At 37.2% G+C, this 22,942-nt stretch overlaps 1 protein-coding gene across 5 annotated transcripts in view; it reads right to left on the bottom strand.

Annotated features, from left to right (window-relative positions):
* Positions 1–22,942, bottom strand: part of SYNJ1 (synaptojanin 1) — a 94,068-nt gene that overhangs the window by 13,156 nt on the left and 57,970 nt on the right. For 2 of the 5 annotated variants that reach the window (XM_087418143.1, XM_087418145.1), the window contains exons 15-28: positions 20,094–20,234; positions 19,617–19,809; positions 19,188–19,346; positions 18,171–18,327; positions 17,009–17,126; positions 16,693–16,908; positions 13,485–13,563; positions 9,291–9,453; positions 5,721–5,930; positions 4,190–4,345; positions 3,602–3,640; positions 1,614–1,661; positions 331–369; positions 125–195 (exon numbers count right to left, since the gene is read on the bottom strand). In XM_087418143.1, coding sequence (XP_087274269.1) covers positions 125–195; positions 331–369; positions 1,614–1,661; positions 3,602–3,640; positions 4,190–4,345; positions 5,721–5,930; positions 9,291–9,453; positions 13,485–13,563; positions 16,693–16,908; positions 17,009–17,126; positions 18,171–18,327; positions 19,188–19,346; positions 19,617–19,809; positions 20,094–20,234 — 1,789 coding nt within the window. The remainder of the gene's footprint in view (positions 1–124; positions 196–330; positions 370–1,613; positions 1,662–3,601; positions 3,641–4,189; positions 4,346–5,720; positions 5,931–9,290; positions 9,454–13,484; positions 13,564–16,692; positions 16,909–17,008; positions 17,127–18,170; positions 18,328–19,187; positions 19,347–19,616; positions 19,810–20,093; positions 20,235–22,942) is intronic. The other 3 variants (XM_087418144.1, XM_087418146.1, XM_087418147.1) reach the window with 3 other exon arrangements.

Below are 22,942 nucleotides of genomic sequence, written 5' to 3'. Positions count from 1 at the left end.
CATCAAGTGCCATTCCCTCATTTTAGAGTTTAAGAAACTGAGTCAAGATAACCCATTTGACCAGTAGCAAATTGGGACCTAGAACCTTGCACTCTGGGCTCCCAGGCTAACTAAGTGTGCCTACCGGTCTGGCTGCACTGTATCCAGCCGGTCCTGGGCCTGCAGGTCCTGCTTGAGGTGAAGGCTGATTGCGACCTGGAACACAGACATCGCACCATGTATTAAAGGTTTTTCAAAAAAAGAAAGAAACAAGAAACCACGTACTTATATCCTAAGTGTCTATTCATGGTCCAGTTTTACGGTTAAGTAGCTAAATTCAAGTGTTTTTACCTATGTTATCTTTCCGTGTCGTTCCAGGGCTTTTGGGTGCTTTGAAGCAGGAAGGAAAAAAAATTAGTCATAAGTAAACAATAAAGCAATCAGTTGGCTATTGTTTCATTACTGGCAGAAATGGGGGCATGAGATGGTAACAAAAGAACTTTATTTTGGATAATGATAAATGAACTGAAATATCTGAAATACCTGAATGAAATATCCCAAAAGAGAGAAAAATTAGAATACTTATAGCGACATTTATGAGAGACAACTTAGCCCTCAATCTGATACCTTGCTCAGAGGATCACTTTTAAGGTGACTTTCCCAACAAAGCTCTCTCCTATGAACCTTGAAACCACATGGTCAGCTTGTGTAAACGACAGCTTCTCAGAGCTTGGTGGACAAATTGCTCCTGAGCAAACAGAGCTACATTCTCCAAGTCACACAAAAGGTTCCTAACAACACTGTTTTAGGACTTCAGGTTGTAGGTGTCATTATGGGTAAAGTAATCTTATGATGAGATCTTTTGGATTTCTATAACAAAATCCCATGATTAAGGTAGAAGACAGGCATATTACTAAATATGTGCCTTATGGAAAAAAGTTAAAATATGGTTAAACTCATTAGCAACATCGTGGAAGGAGGAAATGAAATAAATTACTTTCGGGGCCAAAAGGAGTAGGGGGAACTATTAAGGGCAGCATCTCAGATTTATTCTTTTTGAAAGGAAATTCAAGTGCAATTGTTATATGAAATACAACAGCCCTTTAATAACTGTAATCTTAACGAATGGCTTCTAGTCTTAATGGTCTTTAAGCGAATTTAGCTCAGCATCATTATACATAAAAACATTTATGTTATTTGAAATCATCCACAAAATACTATATTCTTGGGGACCTGAATTAATAGGGTTTAATTACAATTATTAATTTTTAAAACTTCAGAGTTACTATAGTACCTTTCTAAACATTTGACTTATTCTGAAAAGAATTTTGAAGGCATTCTTCTCAAAATAACATTGTACAGTAATTTCACATCCTAAGTATATATGAAATATATACAAAACAGTGTAAAACAACGTAAGACTGGCAAGGAAACTAAATGGATATCCATTAGAAACTATACACAACATAGAACAAAAAGAGAAAAAATACAAGGTTACGAGGTATACATAAGGAGGGGAAGAGGAAGTTTATAGTCAAACTAAGAAAAGATTTAGTATGCCTTTAAACACTGGAGGGGCTGACACTCAGAAATAAAATGAGAGATCTATTTCTATGATGCAAAAGTCTTGTTACCTTCCATGTCTCGCCTAGCTACCCCAGGACTGGGAGGGGCTCCGATACCTTTTTAGAGAAAGAACAGAAGCTGTATATTGTTTGGAGCCCACAGCACAGGATGAAAGGCAGGCACACAGAACAATTTCTGCATTAAACTTACTTCTGCAAAAAAGTTCTTTTACTGCTTTGAGTTTCCTCCAAGATATCAATACAAACCAAAGTGACTTTAGATGCCAAGCCCAAACCTGACTCCTCCCCTTCCTCAAACATAAGAGTAGAAAGGGGGTGACAGTTTTATTTATTTTTTTTCTGAGGAAGACTGGCCCTGGGCTAACATCCGTGCCCATCTTCCTCTACTTTATATGGGACGCCACTACAGCATGGCTTGACAAGCAGTGCGTCGGTGCACACCCGGGATCCGAACCAGCGAACCCTGGGCCGCCGCAGCGGAGCGCACACACTTAACGGCTTGCGCCACTGGGCCAGCCCCATCAGTTTTATTTTTATATCTGAGATTACTAGCAGTAGGGAATTTTAAAATGTTTAATGAAAGCCTTTGCTTCATGATCATCTCACTCCTTATATTCAGCCTTAAATCACTAATAAAAACTCCAATATTTGACAATCAAAAAGGAAAAAAAAACATAAAGGTTCAATTTCATCTTAAGTGTCTATGATGAGACCATATTAGTCTCTTAGAAGTTAGTTTCTGATGCATTATTTTAAAAAAACTCTAAAAGTACTATAATGACTTAGTATCTAAGCCTACTGCCTTAAAGGAGTTATTGGCTTACAGGGTAAAAAAAACATGCTGCAAACACTGCCTACAAAAGAATTATGAAGAGAAGCAATTTTTAAAAATTACATCAAATTTCTAAGTAAGCCACTGAGTTGCTAATATGATATATCTTCACAAATTCATTAAAAAATTTATTTTCTACCAGTTGCTTTCCTAATTACAGAAGATACATAGAATTGATCATGAAAATATAAATAAAAGCAGGAGTTTGAAATGGGAAAAATTAATGTTTTCTGTAAGTCAATGGAAAAATTTTCATGTTGCCATATTTTGCAGAAGCTGTAATGCTGAAATGATTTGGCTATCTTTATTATATAGTCATTAAAATCTACACACAAGCAAAGTCAATCTGTAATAACATGTGAATTGGTCAGCAATGTCATTAGGCAGCTAGACTAGAAATAGACCAACTACACATGTACAGTAAGCCTTGATAATATTAAAAGTGGATTTGTAAAAGCTCTTCTTCGAAATTGTGACAACCTGCCTCATCTCTTCTTGAGAAGGGGATTAAATAAACTTGTCAGACAATATACACCTCCAACTGAGCTTTGTGAAAAGTTTTCATGTAAACCAAACACACTACACTTTAAACAAAAAAAGTGATCCATTCGTTAATAAGAATTTTCTTATTGAAAAAATAAAAGAAAATCGTTCTTATATTTAAAAAAATGAGGCATCAGTTTTACGGAAAATAATGATAAAGCCATGCAAAATGAAAGATATATTTCAGATGATTATTATACCTTTAAATTGCATTCCTAGGAAATTTTGCTAATCCACAAGCTACTAAAAAAGGAATGTACTAGAGCTCTAATACAATCTAATACAATCAAATACTTGGGAGATGTTCTATATTCACTGTACCTGAATCCCTTTTGAAATCAATATGATTTTTGAGAATTAAATCTTTGTAACCAAATTGACTATATTTATTAAGAAAAAGTATATCAAGCCTTGATGACTAATTCAACTATGTCTATCTGGGAAATGGAAGCCCTTAGTTCTATTCACTAATAAAACTAAGCTCTAATCTTTTACTTAATAGGAATATAATGCAAGTTTAGAGCTATTTTTAACTTGGAGTATAAATGTCATTCATTTTGACTTTTATCAAACAAACCTAAATGTCTTTGAGTTATAGGGATCAAACTCCAAAACATTAATGAATCAAAATCCATACATTGTAACAAATATAAATGGTTACCTCCAAATTCTTTTCTAGCAGGTGCAGGACTCCTAGCCCCTTATAGTTCATAACAAAATATGCAGCAGAAAGGAAATGATATTAAATAAAGATTGAAATGTCAAAGATTTACTATAGTATTCATGATGTCAAATATCACGTAGGAATTACATATTAGTATCTTGGTACAATAAAAAAGCTATTATTTAATGCGAATACTTCTAACAATTTAAGTAATGACATTATACTTATTTAAAAAGAACATTTAAACAAATATATAGAACTTTATAGTAAACAAGTATATGTATGTTCTTCAATTCTAATTATACATTTTATAGAAATTAGCACAACTACATCAAATTAGCAAAAACAAAACAAACACTTCTTGCACACTTGTAAGAGTAAGCTATGAAAATATGTTACAGAAATCTAGTTGGGAAACAATCTTTTTACCTGTTCCCCGTCACACCTACCACATTCTTGAGAGAAAAGCCAGGAAGTGGCAACAATGATAGAAAAACAATAAAATCTAGAAGCTAGAAGTCTGAAAACATGCAAAACATTTTTAAACAGAGTGGAGAAGGAAATGGAAATAAAATGGGTCATTACCTGAAGGTGGAGGTGGTCTCTGTGGGGGAGCTGGACGTGCCGGAGGAGCAACCGGGCGGGGAGGCGGTGGCCGCTTGGGCTCCAGGGTCTGGGGAGAATCTTTCTGCTGCAGCTGTGTTGCTGGCAGGATGTCAATAGGAGAAGCTGAAAAAGTACCTTAGGTAAGAAGATCAGGTTCCAAGTGGGCATGAGCACAAAGGTATGGTACTTCCTATACACGTATGATAAAGTCTATTCTGCTAATTTTCTAAATTTGTACTACAGGGTATTGACACGCATTTTTAGCATCAATAACAAAAGTAGTTCTGTCATTAAATTACCCTTTGGTATCATAGAAGCAATAATGCTAACTTTATGGGGACTTCTTAGCTAGACCCCAAGTGCTGAAGATGATTTACTGAGTGGCCCTATAAAGATGGCACAAAATATTGTTTAAGTCATTTGCAGTCTGCTGGCCAATAGAGAGGAAAAAAAGAAAAGGGAGTCTCTTCTTTATACCTCAGCTTATCTTGAATTTATTTAATGAAGCCAGTCCTCTAAGAGTGGTATGAGAGAACTAGAGAAGTTTATGAAATGGAAGATGTTTTCTGAAGATGTTGCTTAGCATGGAATAGTGACTTAATCATGTAATGTAACAACTTCCAGAGACAAATCTTCCAATTTTGGAGGAGTAATGGATATAAATTTGGATTAAAAAAACTTTTCAGGGGGGCCGGCCAGGTGGCATAGTGGTTAAGTGCGCGCGCTCCGCTGTGGCGGCCCGGGGTTCGGATCCTGGGCACGCACCATCACACCGCTTGTCAAGCCATGCGGTGGTGGTGTCCCATATAAGGTGGAGGAAGATGGGCACAGATGTTAGCTCAGGGCCAGTCTTCCTCAGCAAAAAGAGGAGGATTGGCAGATGTTAGCTCAGGATTGATCTTCCTCACAAAAAAAAAAAAAACTTTTTGGGGGGCCGGCCCAATGGTGTAGTGGTTAAGTTCATGGGCTCCGCTTTGGTGGCCCAGGGTGTGTGGGTTCAGATGCTAGGTGCGGACCTACACACTGCTCATCAAGCCATGCTGTGGCAACATCTCACACAAAAAACAGAGGAAGATTGGCATAGACGTTAGCTCAGGGCTGATCCTCCTCACAAAAAGAAAAAAAATGTGTTTTGTCTCTCTTGCTTCATACTATAATACAGGTCATGTATAGATATATGGTTAAGCCCAAATACTTATGAGTTCTAACTATAATGACAAAAAATCATCAGTTATAAGACATGGACAAACCTGACCACATAGAAAAAGGATTAAGAAAAACTCTCATCTAGTGACAGTGATGACGAGTTTCCCTTTCCATTTAGGGCTTACCAGCTACAAAGTTTCCTCTTTTGTATGCACAGAAAACACAGTACACTTTAGCACATAGGTATGAAAGTTAAAGAAAAATGGCTCTCCAAAGGAGACCCAAAGACATCAGAGACTTGACCATCTAAAATCAAACTTATCAGCTAGGGAAAGGCATATAAAACTTTAAATAAAATACACACTTTGCGAAGCTGGGTGTCCAGGAGTTCTTGACAGTGCTCGACTTGGTCTTATGGGAAGGGAAGGTACAGGACCCTCTGATATTGTAGGTGACTGGCAGGGACTGGTCCGGGGTGAAGAGCTTGGGGAAGTCCCAAGGCCAGAACTTGAAGATGGCTGGAGATGCTGAGGAAGAATTTCCTCTACTTCAGCACTATAGTCATCAATGTCACCTGAGGAAATGCAAGGTTATCAAAGTTACCACCATTTTAACTTTCTCAGAAATTTTTTTCATCAGTCTAGGGTCTAAACACACACAAAATAAACATGTTAACATTATGACACTGAAAACATGCATAGATTAAGCATGCAGGCATATATAAATTTATAGGTATAAAACTAGAATTAGTACAAATGCTCTTACAGAAAATGTCATTAAAGATAGTTTATCATCTCAGAGCAACAGGATGCCAGTGATGACTAACACCTGGAGCTGGGTTGACTCAACGGCTTTCAATATTCCACTGAGCAGCTATCTCAGTGCTGGCTGACTCAAAGGTTTACTGCTCTCTCTCCAAATCTTCTTGTTTGCTCTGTGGAACTGCCCCCTCCTCCCTACCCTCAATTCAGGTCTGGCCCTTATAGTAGACAGGCTCTCAGAGAGCCACACACCCTTCCCAGAAAGTCTCCTCACTACCCCTTCCCCTGTGCTCCCCCACCCAACACACACCTTCTTTGCTTTAACTGAACAGGGGGAATTTGTTCTCCCCTGAGGTCTCCTCATCTCGCCTTTCCTCAGGGCTGGAAAGTGGGGTCAGGGTGCTCCTTGAAAGTTAATTCCATTTCCAGAACATTAATCACCCAATCCTGAATAAAAAGGCCTATTTCTTTGAGGTTATGCCATTATGTAACACCCTCTACAACCCCCTGCAGCCATGATCTCCAACCTCCATCCTTCTGCTCACTTGAACTCATTCATGGGACTAAGCAGAGAGCAAGACGGCAACCCATAACCATCCTTCTGGGTGATATCAGAGTCCGTGTGGACAACCCATCAACAACCTAATGCCTTGCTCTTATCCTTACTGATACTCCTCCACTCCAAACACTACACCCCTCAGAACTGCACTACCTCTAAATTAATAAACTCAAAACACTTCACTCTGACCACCAAATCCCAGCCTTTAAGTTCTCTCCCTCAGTTACTCTTTGCTCTTCTGACTTCATCAGGATCCGGGCCTTTAATCCCCCTACTCTTACCCCCTATCTAACTTTGCTTCTCTGTATGTGTCTTCAGATTCTGTGGTTCTTCCCCTCAGCCATTCCCCTACTGCTCTTCTGTCACACCGGCATCAATTCTACTGCTGAATCTCTCCGTAACTGCACTTAGGCTGCTGAGCGCTGCTACTAGAGAAAACCACAGGCCTGATGATGGCAGTCACGTTAAATTTGTGTTTTTCAGCCTCTTCTGGGCTCCCAAAGCTGCCTGGCAATTCCACAATTCCTTGGTTGGCTCTCCCCATTACTCCTTCTCAGGAGCTTTATCTCAAACCTTCTCAACTCTCCCGAAACTGTGGGTTGCCCTACTCCTGAAGATAGCCTCAACTCTTAAACTTCACAGAGAAAAGAGAAGTCTTAAAATGGGAACTCCCCCCTTCAACAACTTGCCCCCATGCTGGAGTCTAATCACTTGGTTGGAAGGCATATACTTGTGGAGGAACAAAAGGGGTTCTGCACACTCTGTTTCTCAGTGACCTTGCTCTATCACTCACTCTACCCTGCCCTTCCCCAATATCGTCAGCCCTTTCCAGCAGCACTGAGCATTCTCAAGCCTCTCCCATTTCAAAACAATACTCCCTGGATCCCCAATCTCCCTGGAGCAACTGCCTTCTTCTCTCTTTTCCCTCTGTCTTAGGCAAACTTCTGTAAAGAGTTGTCTCTAGACACTCTCCCCACTTCTTCATCTTTATCCACAACAGTTTACCACCATCTGGCTTCATCACTCCAATGAAATCCCTCTCATGAACGTCACCAACAGCCTCCTTCCCTGTCATTAAATGCAAAGGGCAAGCTGCAGTCCTCATTTCTCCTCGTCCCTCTGTGACACAGGACTCCACTGACTACTCCTTCCTTGTTACCATTTCTTTCCTTGATTTTTAAGTCACTATATTTTCTTGGCTCTGTGACATTTCTAGTTGTTTTTTCTCATTTTCCTTTTATGGGCAGCCATCCTCTGCTGATCCTTAAAGTCTATGTTTCTCTGTATTCCATCCCAGGACCAGTTCTCTCCTCTCTATCTAATTCTTCAGGCCAAGCTACTAAATACCCATGGCATTAACTGCCTTCAGAGCTGCCCTGTGAGCCCAGAGCTCTCTGCTTGAGCACCAGGCCCACAAAACCACAGCCTCCATCTGGGCCCGACAGACCCCACAGACACCTCAAATTCACATGTTCAAAACCAAATTCATCTTCCATCCCTCACCTGCTCCTCCTCCAGCATTCTTTTCTCTTCATTTACTGCCTCACAAGCATACTTGCATGATCAACTTAGATCACTTCTTTCCCCTTAGGCCCCTGCACATTCCTTCTTCCTGGTTCACACCTGTCTATCTTCTTCACCCCTGTCTATCTTCTTTAATCTAAGTCTCACTTAGTCTTCAGATTCTCTGAATTTCAATGCCTCTGGGAAATCTTTCCCAACTTTCCAAATCTAGGTTAGGCAACTCTCCCATAAACTACCACAGCATCATTCATTATTGCTTTGACGTCACTTGATTATAAGTGCCTGCTTATTTGTGTGTGACACCCACTAAGCTGTGAGTTCTGGGAGGGCAAGGATGACATCTGTTGAATTTCTAGCACCTAGCATGTACCTGGCACATAAAATGTACTACATAAATGTGGACTAAGCGAGAAATGTGAAAACTGGAGATAATCTTGTAAAGTTCTCAAATCTTAAATGCACTATCTAGATGTACAGGGTATCACAACATGATGTTCTGTCATTTTATAAACTAATGTATGCATTTTAATGGAAAATATGCTAGAATAATATAAGCATTAGACAGCAAAAGCATTTCCTAATCACGTTTAAGGGAATTATTATATCCAGATAACCTGTCCCAAGTTCTAAACTCGAAATGGTTACATTTATATGGGTGGGTTCAGTTTCAAATGCATGTGTTCCTAGCCACTTTGAGAATCTTTTTAAAAAGATTACTTTGAAATATATCCTCTTTTGCAGTAATTATTTTGAACTGACTTCTATTATTAGAATACCCACTTTGAACTTCCACTTTTCTACCTTAAATGCAATTAGTGGGACCAAACCACACACCAAAAATACTAATTTGTGCTCTCATCACTCAAGAATATAAACTGATATTTGTAAAGATCTTAATATTTGAATGGCAACTGCCCTTGAAGTCTAGGTACTAGCAAAATAAACATAATACAATGCAAAACAAAATCTAATTCTTCCTACTCTGTGTGTTACAGGAAGAAAGAGAAGGATAAATGTGGAGACTAAGACTTTACTGATGGGAAAGAAACTTATCTAGAAGTACAGCAGTAAATGTGTCCAACAAACAAACCTTCCATATCGAAATCAGCTGCAACCTCCGCATCTTCACCTAGCAGGGTAGAGCTTGTCGATGACGGCAATGCAACGCTCATTTTCTCTAAACTCATTTCTTCTTCCAAAGCTTTGATCCAGTCTGGACTTTTTAAAGTAATAGTTATAGTCCGACCCAATAACTAGTTGAGTAAAAGAGATATAAAATAAAAATTCATTGGCATGAAAATTAACTATCTTGGAATAAAGGGACTGCCTTAGTTATACTATGCAACAGTACAGGCTTAATTTAGCTAGACTCAATTCAACATAACTGTTTCACAGATACTGCATTTTTAACTACTGCTTTAAAACGTCCCCAATTCTCTCTTTAAAAGCCTATGTTGCTAAATCTAAAGTCTTCTTCTCTAGGATGCACACAGATTCAACTGTCCTTTGCTGTAGCCAGTTATCTTTCCCTGGCCAGATGTAAATTCACTGACAACTTTGCTACATAATTTTATACTTCCTTTGATTTTGATCCAGAGATTAAATAATTGTTCCTCCAAGAAACGACTATAAAAGAGACAGTAGAAAATCTTTAAAATACTTTTCCTGTTCATATAGACCTTCCTAACTTGGCATAATGGTCTTGCAAGTTGCTATACTGTCAAGACAGTTTCAACATTTCAAATGTCAGAAGAATATTGAGAGTATTTAAGACCATTTAAATCTTCAACAAAAGTTAATCGTTCTGAAAACAGAATGACTGGTATCTCTGAAACTGGCACTTTGCCTTTCCTATAAATTTGAGTGCTTTTTAGACAAAAGTATAATCTAAAACAACCAACACATTATAATCAAGTTACACTGTCCTGTTGATGTATTAAAAAAATACTTTCAAAAAACTTGCAGGTAGCCACAAGACTCCTTGGTCAAACACAGACTGTGCAATAGAAAGATGTTCTCATTTACAACCCATACCCACATAGCAAACTTGCTTTCTAAAATGTGAGCTCTCTCCTACATAGTTTCAACTTGCTTTGTTTGGAGTGCCTGGAGTATATATAGTATATGAACTTTTCTGGTATTTCCAAATGAACTGTGTAGCAGTGACCAACATGTTGTGATGACAGCTGGCACCTCTGTGGGTACAGATATTCTTTGGCTCAAAGTGCCACTGACATTAGAATTCCTTGAAGGCATAAGATGGAGAGATTGAAAGCTGCTGGCCTGAATGGCATGGCTGTGTTGAACAGTAATTTAGGATGCACACTGAGCTTTGAAGTCAGAGTCCTAAGAACTAATAATCCTTTACTCGCTTACCAGACCAAATCAATTCCATTTCAGAACTTGGCAACAGGCTCTATAAGTCAATTGCTACTTTTTAAAGTCAACAACATTCTTTACATGTTCACCAAAGAATACTAACAAGTATTCTTAAGCCCAATCACCATAATGACCATTTAAGAGGCACTTCCTTAGGAATACCCACTTGGCAGAGATCAGAGCCAAATGAAAAGAAAGAAATTTAGATGACAGAAAAAAAAAAAACGCTCAAGAAGGTCATCCTTGGGCCGCCCCTGTGGCTTAGCGGTTAAGTGCGCGCGCTCCGCTGCTAGCGGCCCAGGGTTCGGATCCCGGGCACGCACCACTTCTCCGGCCATGCTGAGGCCGCGTCCCACATACAGCAACTAGAAGGATGTGCAGCTATGACATACAACTATCTACTGGGGCTTTGGGGGGAAAAAAATAAATAAATAAAATCTTTAAAAAAAAAAAAAAAAAAAAGAAGGTCATCCTTTAGTTTTGCCCTGCTTAAGCTATATATTTTTTCCAGATTCTCCCCTGAAATGGAAGAGCTCTTACTCATCTACATGCATCCTAGAAGATTTCGGGCTGAAATAATGGTACTAACAAAGGTAACAGACTAGAGATTTGGGAATATCTCACTTTCAAAAGGATAAATTAAATATTATTATACACTTTCCACAAACATAATTTTTATAAAATTTTGAAAATCTTCTAAGGGAGCTAAGGAATAGGTATTTTCTAAGAGCATTAACACTGATGACTAGACTTGAGGGTGAGAAACAGAGCTGAAAAGAAGAGGAAAAAAACAAAACAAGGAGAATTATCAGGGAAAGATAAAAGAAATACTCAGAAATAGAATAAAAGCTGATGAAGAATGCCAAATTGAGAGTTGTTCTTAAATATTTATATCATTATGGGAAAAGGAAGGGCTTTTTAAGAGAGCAAAACTAGAATTAAATTTAAAAATCAATTTCCATCTGGTGAAGACACAACAAAGTCACAAGACAAACTGGGAAGATTATCTGCAGCAAAAATGAAAAGAGATTAACATGTTTAACATAAAGAGAGCTTCAAAAGATGAACACCCCAGTGGAAAAATGGGCTAAAGACATAAACAGCTAGTCAGAGAAGTACAAACGACCAATAAACAGAAAAAATCTAGCAACCGAAATCTTACAACAGTAAATAACATACTACTTGTAGTTTTTCAGATTGTCAAAGTTAAAAATATCCAATATGCATTAGGATGTTAGATATTAAGTAATCCAAGGCATAATATAACTAGATAAATCCTTTCTGAAGAGCAATTAGGCAACACGTATCAAAAGTTAATATGTCTATATTCTTTGACACAGCAAATTTACACTTAGGAATTTATCCTGAGAAATAATAGGGTAAGCATGCAAAGTTATAAGGGCACAGGGATTCCCTGGAATGTTGGTTTTAATAATTAAAAGCTGGACTCATTAATAGGAGTTTGGTTAAATAAATTTATATTTATCCACATAATGAAATTTATGTAGCCATTATGACACATTATGACACAAAGATGTCCATGATATAGTCTCAAGTAAAGATGTAGTGAGAAAATAGCATTTATAACACAATCCTATTTGTGTTTGAGGATGTATGTATGTGTGTGTGTATATGTATATCCCATTTGTGTTAATATGTATGTGTATACATAATCTCATTTGTATATATATGTGTATATATATATATACTTCATATATGTATGCATATATGAAGTTTAAGAAATATTATTTCATAATGGTTGGATTCAAGCGGTCTTTATTATTTCTTTCTTTTTATTGTTCTGTATTTCTTGATTTCCTTTTGCATTAGTGTATTCCTATTACATTCAGGAAAACCAAACAAAACCCTACAAAATCTATTTCAAAAGCAATGCGGTCATGCATCACATAACAACGTTTCGGTCAAAGACAGACCACATATATGAAGGTGGTCCCATAAGATTAGTACCCTAGAGCCTCGGTGTGTAGTAGGCTATAGCATCTAGGTTTGTGTAAGTACACTCCATGATATTCGCACAATGACAAAACTGCATATCGAGGTACTTCTCAGACGTATTCCTGTGGTTAAGCGATGCATGACTGAAACACATGGAATATTTTTTCTCCAAGAAAGTTAAAGTGATGTGGCAGAAGAGGAAACTCAGAGAAATCCTTATGGAGTTGCCCACTGTTGGAGAAATTAGGACTAGATTTTAGTCCATCCTGACAAGTGACCATACACTTAAAAATTTAGGATCTGTCTAAAAGCATTCAGAAAACACTGACAGACACAGCACTTCATAGAAGTAAAACTATTCGAGGCCACTGATGTAAATTTCCCCCATCAATCACATTTCAAATCACAGGTTAGGAATATCTCCACTAATTAAAAATTTCTAAAATGCCTCAATGGGATGGATTTGTATCTATGGGAATTATTTTACCTATGCTTGAAAAAGATACGTGGGTACCATGATCCAAGCCAATAAAATAAGTTCCTAGGACTAATGAGCACCTTCCTCCCTTGTTTTCTTGTAAATCAAGCATTTGCTTCATTTGACAGAAATCTCTTCTACTATATAGATGAGCCATACTATCTATCCCAATTAAAACTTTAAATGTTTTTATATAACAAAATATAATAAAAATCACATTAGGTGGTAAACATGTTTTCTTCTTAGTTTATATCAAAGGTTACTATCCCTAGGGAGGGACCAAAATAACCGTAAAATGGTCAGAAACCTAGTCTAAATAATAAATTATAAAAAATAATTAAAGCACACCATAAAGTCTTTTATCCTCCTCAGCTAAAAATACACTTAGATAATCTTGCTGCATGTCTATAAAAATATAATCTTCAGACACCTAATTTCAGAATGGTTTAGAATCAATGAATGCTACCTTACCTCTTTACCATTTAGGCTCAGAACATTCAAGGCAGAGCTTCCCTCCAAAAATGTAACCCACATTTTATCTTCCACAAATCTTCAAAAAACAAGAAAAACAAACAATAAAAAAACATAATTAATAACTTAGATATAACTAACCCAATGACTAGTCCAATGATTATTGATTAACAAGGGCCTATAGAAGCCAGGAAGTAAAAACACCAAAGAGGGAGGGCAGTAGGGCCCAGGGTGACCTGGTGAGGGCCCTCTTCCCCTAAAAGCATTCAAACTCAAATGTCTTTCAAATACTATGCTAATATAACAGGCCACCAGAAGAAATGGGCTGTGGACCTCCATTTGTGATCCCCACTAATCCAATCCTTCTTTCACTGACAAGGAAAAAAAGGGCCAGAAGTTAAGGAGCCTGTTCAAAGTGACCCTACAAGGAGAGTTAAGTCACAGGGCTAGAAACCAAGCCACCTGACCCCATAGTCCAGTACTATGTATTTTTATTGTCTCAATTACTTCCCTGAAGCAAATTTCCTTTGACCAAGAAAAAAGATAGTTGTCATTTAAAAAATATATATATATATATATATACACACACATATCAGACTAGCCCCAAGGAACCTTGAGTTATTGTTCCTGTCTTTATCCATTAACAGCCATATACTGTCTTGGGACTTCAATGGCCTTTGCTATGATTCTAAGTTTATAATTTTGAAATAAGAAACCCCCAAAAGGAAAAATTAAAAAGGACATTAGAACAAGTTCTGAAGAACATGGTTACAGATATATAATAATGTTATCATGCAAAAAAGAATGAGACAAATTATAATGTTATCAGTCTTATTTACAGAAACCATTTTACAAGTTGAACTACTCTCAACGGTATACATCAAGTTCAGAAATCCCTGCAGATTTTTCAAACACAAGGGAGGGGAAAACATGTATACACACACACACACACCCCCACACCCAGGATTCAAAAGTACGGATTATGAATATTAAGAGGAAAAGCCTAAAAATAAAAGTGTGCAGAAGTACTTTATCCTGTTTAAATCAAAGGCCTGGAACAGATTTCTACAATCACTCAAACATGACCAAGGTAAGTGACTCAGTTTCTCTGGCATCAAGTTACTAAGTCATGAGATGCTATCATTTGAAAGACACAGAGACACCATTCTTACCGAAATACTATGAAGGGTATCTTTTTCAAACTGTTGGCAATAGAGACTATCCCTCCTCCAAAGGTTTTAATCACACTGCACCAGTTCCTCCAACCCCAAACTTTATTTGTTCTTTGATGGCAGTACCAAAGCATTTGTGGTCATATGGCAGGGCTAATTTCTTGGTCCTATCCTTAATTAGCAATGTGCCCCTTACACATTTCTAACTTCAATTAGACACTCTGGTTCTAATATCCATGGATTTACACAGGTCCTTTTAGAAGCTATATTTTCTTCCTATTTTCACCCACTAGAGTAAAAGCTTCTAGACTTTTCTCCCAATCAATGTAAGTATCTAAATTTGTCCCAACTACATTTCCAGGGAACCTCTTATTTATATAAAAGGGGTTTACAGACTTCAGTCACTCCTTAATGGTCGCCTTACTCTAGACCCAAAGGTAATAACCAGTTTAGCCTTATTAGTGACAGCAGTCCTTTCCTTGTTTTTCTTTCATTGTCTGCTTTTTCTATTCTAACTTGGTTGTCTTAAAGTGTAACAACCAGAATATTCCAGGTTTTATAATGTTAGAGTAATGCTTTGTTTTGTTATCAATACTTTTTCTAATGATGACAAGCATTTTGAGGGAAGTTTTTGGCTCCAATGTAACACCAAGCTCTTTAGAGACTGGGTTATAAAGACAGACAGGTCCTTTTCCTGTATCAGCTTTCCATCCCTTATGTACACTTTGGACTCTCTCTAGCCCAGTGCAATATTTCACATTTGCTCATAAGGACACTTATCTGCTGCTCTGCTGCCCACTCACACGGTCCACATGATGTTCCTGGCAGTTTGGCATTTCTGTATTTGGCAAAGCTCACTGTCATCTGTAAACTTGGAGATTTCACTACGTACTTCCTAGAGCCTTAAGATTTTAGAATTTTTGTTTTATTTTAAAGCTTTGGGGTAGATCTTTGTCAAAAGATTTGAGGGAGGTATAAATACAATTTCTTCTCTATTGGCTCATTTACTCTCTGAAAGGAATCTAGGTTTCTCAGGCATGCTTCTCACTTCTGCGGACTATTCTGTTTAGGATCTAGGGAAGCCATTACACACACACGCTGATCTTCCCAACTAGATCACAAGCAGGAGTAGAGTCTGCAATTTCTCCTCTGCTCTTTCACAGCACCTATTATAGAGATTTGTCCACCAAATATCTATAAAACATACCTAAATAAGAAGATGAACAGCACAGAAAGGAATTAAATAGTACCTCTTCCCTATGAAATTCAAACACACACACGTCATTCAACCTCTCAAAATTAATGTACACTTGGAAGGGAACATTTTTTTAAACAAGGAAAGAGGCATCTCGTTCTGCAAAAGGCAGATGGTCAAGTCAATGACGGAAACCAAGACTGGATGGATGACTCCTGACTGTTCATCTGGCAGTGCTACTTCCCCATTAGTTGGAAATTAAACATACTTAAAATTACTTACAACCTTAAATTTCTTAAACTGAGGGGGGAAAATAGCAATCACAGCTTTATCATAGGGCTTTGTTATGTTATATCATACAGGAATCTTAAGAGATCACATCTAAATGTACACATATTTTTGTCAACAGTTGTTCATACAAAGTTTCACTATTCAAGTTTAAACTTTCTAAGTAGAGAATTCAGTTTCAAAACCTATGAGCTCTTTGAATAAGATTTCGATAATATGATTTTCCTATACAGTCATGCATCACTTAACGATGGGGATATGTTCTGGGAAATGTGTTGTTAGGGGATTTCATCGTGCGACATCGTAGAGTGTACTTACACAAACCTAGATGCTATAGGCTACTACACAGCTAGGCTATAAGGTACTAATCTTATGGAACCACTGTCATATATGTGGCCCATTGTTGACTGAAACATTGTTATGTGGCACATGACTGTAGTCTGGCAATACAAGTACTCATATACTATCCAAACACTAAATAATGTGATTTCTAATATAGAAAATATTATTTATGAATCATGAGCTGCTTTTGGACAATAAATATTTTACTCACCTTATGAGTATAACTTCACCAAAATTTGTAAACTGTTGCAGAAGCTCATCAATCAAAGCATCATCAAAAAAATTATTTTCTGATAAAGAACTTTTGATTGAGACCAATACTGTACCATCTGGTGGACCCTGAGCTGCAATCACTTCTTTATAAATGCTTTGCCTCTCTTCAGCTTCAACTTCAAATATATCTATATCAATCAGGGCAATGACAGGCCTTAAGGCATAAAGGAAGACAGACACGTTAGAAATGTTTAAGAAAGGATGTATTTCAAACAAATTTCAAGCACCATTAGAAACACTGAGACTGTTTAAACCTATGGTCAGAAGTCTTCAGCTCCGCTCTTCCGTAGTGCAGCAGAGTGCCAGGAGTCCACGTGTAGAGGATTTTGCTTCCATCTTGAAAACTAGCATTTAGAAGATCTAAATCTTCAGCTGTAGTCAGAATAAAACAAAATACAAGAGAAGCCACATGAGCTGACAGATCATGGGGAGCAAGGAGCTATCTCCTTGGTTTCACAAGCTTCAGTTGTCTTGAGGCTGGGATGCCAGATACACTTATTAATAGGCAGGAAGTCTAGACACCTTTAAATTAGAAAGGTTTTTTGGTGAAGTTATCATTTTATGCTTTATTTAGCAAAAATTAAAATGTGGCTTTACTTCCAAGATTACTTAAAGGCCTGTGACCAGACAGTGTTTCATAAATAATTTAAGAGACAAGTAGCAGCTCATAATATCTGCAAGCCACTTTAGTCATTCAGGTTAAAACCTTAATTAAACTTCAATTGAAAATTTCATAAAAATGTTTCCTTGCTTCTCTTTATGTGAAATTATGTCACTGAAAGAAAACAGACTGAAAAGTTAAATAAATTATTATAAGCAGGTCTGAGAATATTTTTATCTGTTTCACAATCATGCGCCACATAACAACGTTTCAGTCAACTACAAACTGCGTATACGATGATCTCATAAGGTTAGTACCATATAGCCTAGGTGTGTAGCTATAGCATCTAGGTTTGTGTAAGTGCACTCTATGATGTTCACACAACGATGGAATCGCCTAATGACGCATTTCTCAGAACACACCCCCGTCGTTAAGTGGCACAGCACTGATATTTAAATTTTATTTATTCTATTCTATTTTTTTTTTTTTTTAAAGATTTTATTTATTTTATTTTTCCCCCCAAAGCCCCAGTGGATAGTTGTGTGTCGTAGCTGCACATCCTTCTAGTTGCTGTATGTGGGACTCGGCCTCAGGATGAACGGAGAAGTGGTGCCTCGATGCGCACCCGGGATCCGAACCCGGGCCGCCAGCATCGCAGCGCGCGCACTTAACCACCAAGCCACAGGGCCGGCCCAATTCTATTCTAGATAACCTTTGTTGAAAATAGCTCTCTTCTTACTTGACATTTATACCATTTCCTTCTTCCTCATAAAGTTTGCACTAACTCACTTAAATGAAGCAGTCCATTTCCCGACCTGATCTATCAAAAGGCCACTTCCTTCTCCTCCAGAGGATGCGGTCTGTCCACGCAGGGGTGCGGCACTTTTCACTGGTGTCATAGTCGTCAGAAAACAGATCATATTTATATGTCGGAGCAAAGGTTACTTTTCCTTCTAAAAATCCTCTAAAAATCTACAACAAACATACACAAAGTAAGTTGTTCGGAAAGGCAAAAAAGTTCTGTTTTCATTCAGGCAGCCATTCATTAAATGTCTCTTACGTGCTGGAGACTCTCACATGAAATCTGTGTGCATCTGATGAGCACTTCTATCTGAATGGAACAAAGCTTAAGAAAAAATAACCTAAGACGTGGCCTTTTTCATGCCACTTGTTTGACCTTCGATTAAACAAAGTACAAAAACATAAAGAAATTCCACTAGTCCTTTGAACTATATAAGAGACAGCAAGAACTGTAAAGGATTTTGGAAATCATGAAATCTGATGTCTTATTCTCAAATGAGGACGTGCGGCCTAAAAAACCTAAGTCGTGCCCAAACTGTTAGAATTTAAGTCTGATGACCACAAAGGCAATGTGCCAAGTGGCCGTGATCACCTGTACTTGAAAAAAACTGTTTTTAAACAAATTCTTGCAAAATTTTGTGGTCATAAATTTTAAGAAATTAGTTTCAAAAAGGCAGATGATATGAGCAAGAAGAAAAGACAAAATAAAATAGATTACCACAGGATCTTGAAGTCAGAAAACAGTAGCCTTGAAGACTAAGATTTTAAATTTACTAGTACTGAAAAAAACAAAAACGTATATTCTTCTACTTGAAAGTGAATCTTATAGAGACATAACGTATTTTTCCTCCTGGGAATTATTATGAGTTTTCTTTTTCTTTTTACAATATCTGTTAAACTATATATTTATTAAGTATAAAGAGACTCCAAGAGATTTTAAAAAAAAGCAACAGTATGATTAAGAAAAGCTTGTTTCATAACCAAAGATCCTATTCTTCTCAATACAAATATCTTCTTAAGTATGTGTATACCTGTCCAGCATTTTTCTGATTGATAAGTTGGTCTCCTGCTATAAGAGAATCCCAATTTTGCTGTTTTATAAGCTCTTTAACTTCCTCATTAGGGAGATCGATTCGATAGTTGAAATCACCACACCAAAACACATAGTCATGGGAAAAGAGCATCCTTCCCTGGAAGCAAGGAGATGGAATTTTAAGTTCAAAATAATCAATTTTAAAAATGTTTTACAACTTATTCTTTGCCTCAGATATGCCTGCCTCCCCCCGGCCATGCCCTGTTTATTTAACCTATTGGTAATAACACATGAAGTATCTATTTAGGTTAAACATTGTTGATGTTTCTAGGAACTATCTTAAGTTTCCAAAAACTGATATAGAATTTAGGGTAAATTAAAATATGTTTCAAAGCTTCATCTCCAAGAACAGGCAGCAAGAGCTTACCATTGGAAAACTCAATTTTCGTGCTATTTCTATAAAATCTTCATTTCTTTCTTTGACTTGTGATTGCCCTGCAGCAAAGTGGCTACAGACGAAGCACAGGCTTGTTGTATGGAACAGCATTCGTATTGCAACTGCTCCCTTATTTCCAGTTGCACCTCCCATTCCAGTCTTCACAGTATCAACTGCCACATCCCTTTAAAACAAAGAATTCTAAATCAAAGATCTGAAATCTCAATAGTTCCATGTGCATAAGAAATTAGGAATGCACATTACATAATAACAAAACCACATCGTGTTGCACTTTGAGGGCAAGACTGTGAAACAGTACAGTGAAAGTTCTTCATGACTCTGTAATCAAAAACACATTTAACAACAAGAACCATGAATAAGTGTTTTTCTGAAGCAACAAACATTCTAGGCCTTTTCTTGTTATCTGATGGTAGGAAGCAGCTTTAGGGGAGTGCTCTGTTTACTGACCTGATGAAAGGCGCATGCTGTGGTCTGATAAAAACAAACAGACAGACGCCTACCAACTGCTCAGAAGCCAGCAGCACATACTTGTTGTCTCTGGAGATAGTTTTCTGAAGTTCCACAGCCCAGAGCTTCTGATTTGTTGTGCTACCAGAAGATATTGAAAAGGAAATCTTTAAAAAGATATTGAAAATATAGCCTATTTTATAAGACAATTGTCAATCATATTTTTATATACCCAAATTTAATAAGACTACCGACAGCCATGAAATCCACGCCAAAAGTGAAATCTTTATGTAGACTGTTTTTTTGCTTCCTTTAAAAAGAAAAACCCAAAATTTAGCCAAAAGAACATTGCCCTTCAAAGTCTAATCTATTATTCCCTTACCAAGAAAATACGAGCTTACTTATTAAATGAGTGCTCACCATGTGAGTCATCTCAAGCTCGTACACTGTACTTTTTCCCTGCGTTTATTATGGTAACAGAGAAGTACATTCTTCCAGATACATTTCCCCCTTTTTCTTATTTTTCTGGATTATAATTAATAACTTAAAAAATTATTATGGAAAATTTTAAATGTACACAAAAAAGAGATAACGGTAAAATAAACCACCACATACCCATTATCCAGCTTCAACAATTATCAACAATTTGCCAATCTTTTTCCTTCCAACCCCCTTCTTTTTTTTTGTAAACCTGGAATATTTCAAACCAAATCTAAGACACATGCCACTTCACCCATACATACTTTAGTATGCATCTCTAATGCAACAGGACATTTTTATTTTTACATAATCACAATGTCATTATCACATTTAAATATTAACAATTCCTTAATATCATCTAATACTCAGTTCACATTTAAATTTCCCTGATTATCTAAAAAGTGTCTTCTTACAGTTGGTTTCTCTAAAATAGGGTCCAGGGGCCAGCCCCATGGCTTAGCGGTTAAGTGCGCACGCTCCACTGCTGGCGGCCCAGGTTCGGGTCCCGGGCACGCACCAATGCACCGCTTCTCCGGCCATGCTGAGGCCACGTCCCACATACAGCAACTAGAAGGATGTGCAACTATGACATACAACTATCTACTGGGGCTTTGGGGGAAAAATAAATAAATAAATAAAATTATTAAAAAAAAAAAAATAGGGTCCAAATAAGGCCCATACATTGCATTTGCTTGTTATGTCTTTTGAGTCTCTCTTAATCTTTAATAGTCTCTCAACCCTCCCCATATCATCCCCTTTTTAATGCTATTTATTTTTTAAGAAGCTGGGCCATTTGTCTGTAAAATGTTCAACAGTCTGGATTTGGCTGATGTGTCTTCATGGTATCCTAACTAGGTCCTTTACCTCTCATATTTGCTTTAAACTAGTTAACGTAGAAGCTTGATTAAGAAACATTCAATTTTATTTATTTGTTTTGGCAAAAATAACCTCATGGGTGGTGTCACCCTTGCATCACAGCAAAAGTACATAATCTGTGATCTTACACCTGATCAGCTGTTGAGACCAGGACAATCTAATCAACTCTTTATAATAAAAAGTTCCCCCATTAATTATTCTTCTAAGGTTTTAGCATCTGTTTATCATTGCCTAGGTCTAATATTTCATTAGGGGTTGCAAAAGGTTGATTTTGTAATTTTAGCATTCCATGGGCATTTGTAATAAGTTGGAATTCTTCTATAAAGAACTTTTCTCTTAGCTATCCAATTACTCTAAAACACAGTTCATACAAAGAAAGCAGTAGAAATGCTTAAGTCTTTCTCTTTATAAACTTTCAGAGTAATAAGTTTGTGCCCAAGAACCTCCAATGGAGAGCAAAAAAAGTTTTTTCTCCTTGTTCCAGGTCACATAAATAAGTGGTAAGCCAGAATATGACCTCACATCCATCTACCTAATCTATAACACTATGTGACACTGCCTCTAAAACACAAACTCAGAACATGGATTCTCTACCCACCATAACCCACCACTACGACTTGGATTCTGGAAGGAGAAGGACAGCTTTCATCTCCTTCTTCAGCTCACTTCTCAATGAACCCCACCCTGATCATTCCATTCCAAACTGCACACGCCTCCCCACCTCCACATGCCTGACCCCTTTTCCCTCTATCCCTTTATTTTCCGTTGCATTTACCATGTTCTAACATGCTATATGATCTATCTATTGTTTACGGTCTGTCTCTTCCACTAGAATAGAAGGTTCATGCAGGCAGGGATTTTTGTTTCTTTTATTCATTGATGTATCTTTAGCCCCTCGGGTAGGTGCTCAATAGATACTGGTTAAATGAGTGAATAATCACCACTATATTAAAGAATAATTCAATTAAACTTTATTTAGATAAACAATTGAACAACTTGGTACTAGGAAACCTAAGAGTATATTCTATTTTAAGACCTGCATATTTATTTTCAGGAAAGATAATGAAATAGTAAAATGAATCAAGTTGGATTTCTTTTCTATTTCCCTGTATGAACTGTTACTCACTTTGGCTAAGAAAAAAATTGTCATTTGCAAGATAGACCACACTATTTCAGCCCACACTTTTATTCTGAAAATCTTAAAAAATGTCACAAAAGATGGGCAACTGCCCAATTTTAAAAGCAAGCATATTTTCTTAAAATAAAACACAAGCTTTATGTTTCACTCAAATACAAATACTGTATTTGTAGTAAGGTTTCAAAAAAGCAGTTCTCATATTGTGATCTGGGACCACCGCTGAGGGTTCCCAAAACCCATAAGGTCAAAGCTATCTTTATTGTACTACTAAGGCATTGTTTTTCTTTTCACTGTGTTGACTGACATTTGCACTGATGGTGCAAAAGCAACAATGATACCTTAGCATGAATCCAGG

This window comes from Ceratotherium simum, chromosome 27, assembly GCF_057802395.1.
Source record: "Ceratotherium simum simum isolate JZ-2026a chromosome 27, ASM5780239v1, whole genome shotgun sequence".
Lineage (NCBI taxonomy): Eukaryota > Metazoa > Chordata > Mammalia > Perissodactyla > Rhinocerotidae > Ceratotherium > Ceratotherium simum.
Note: the sequence above shows the minus strand (reverse complement) of the source record. Positions and strands in the feature narration are given on the sequence as shown.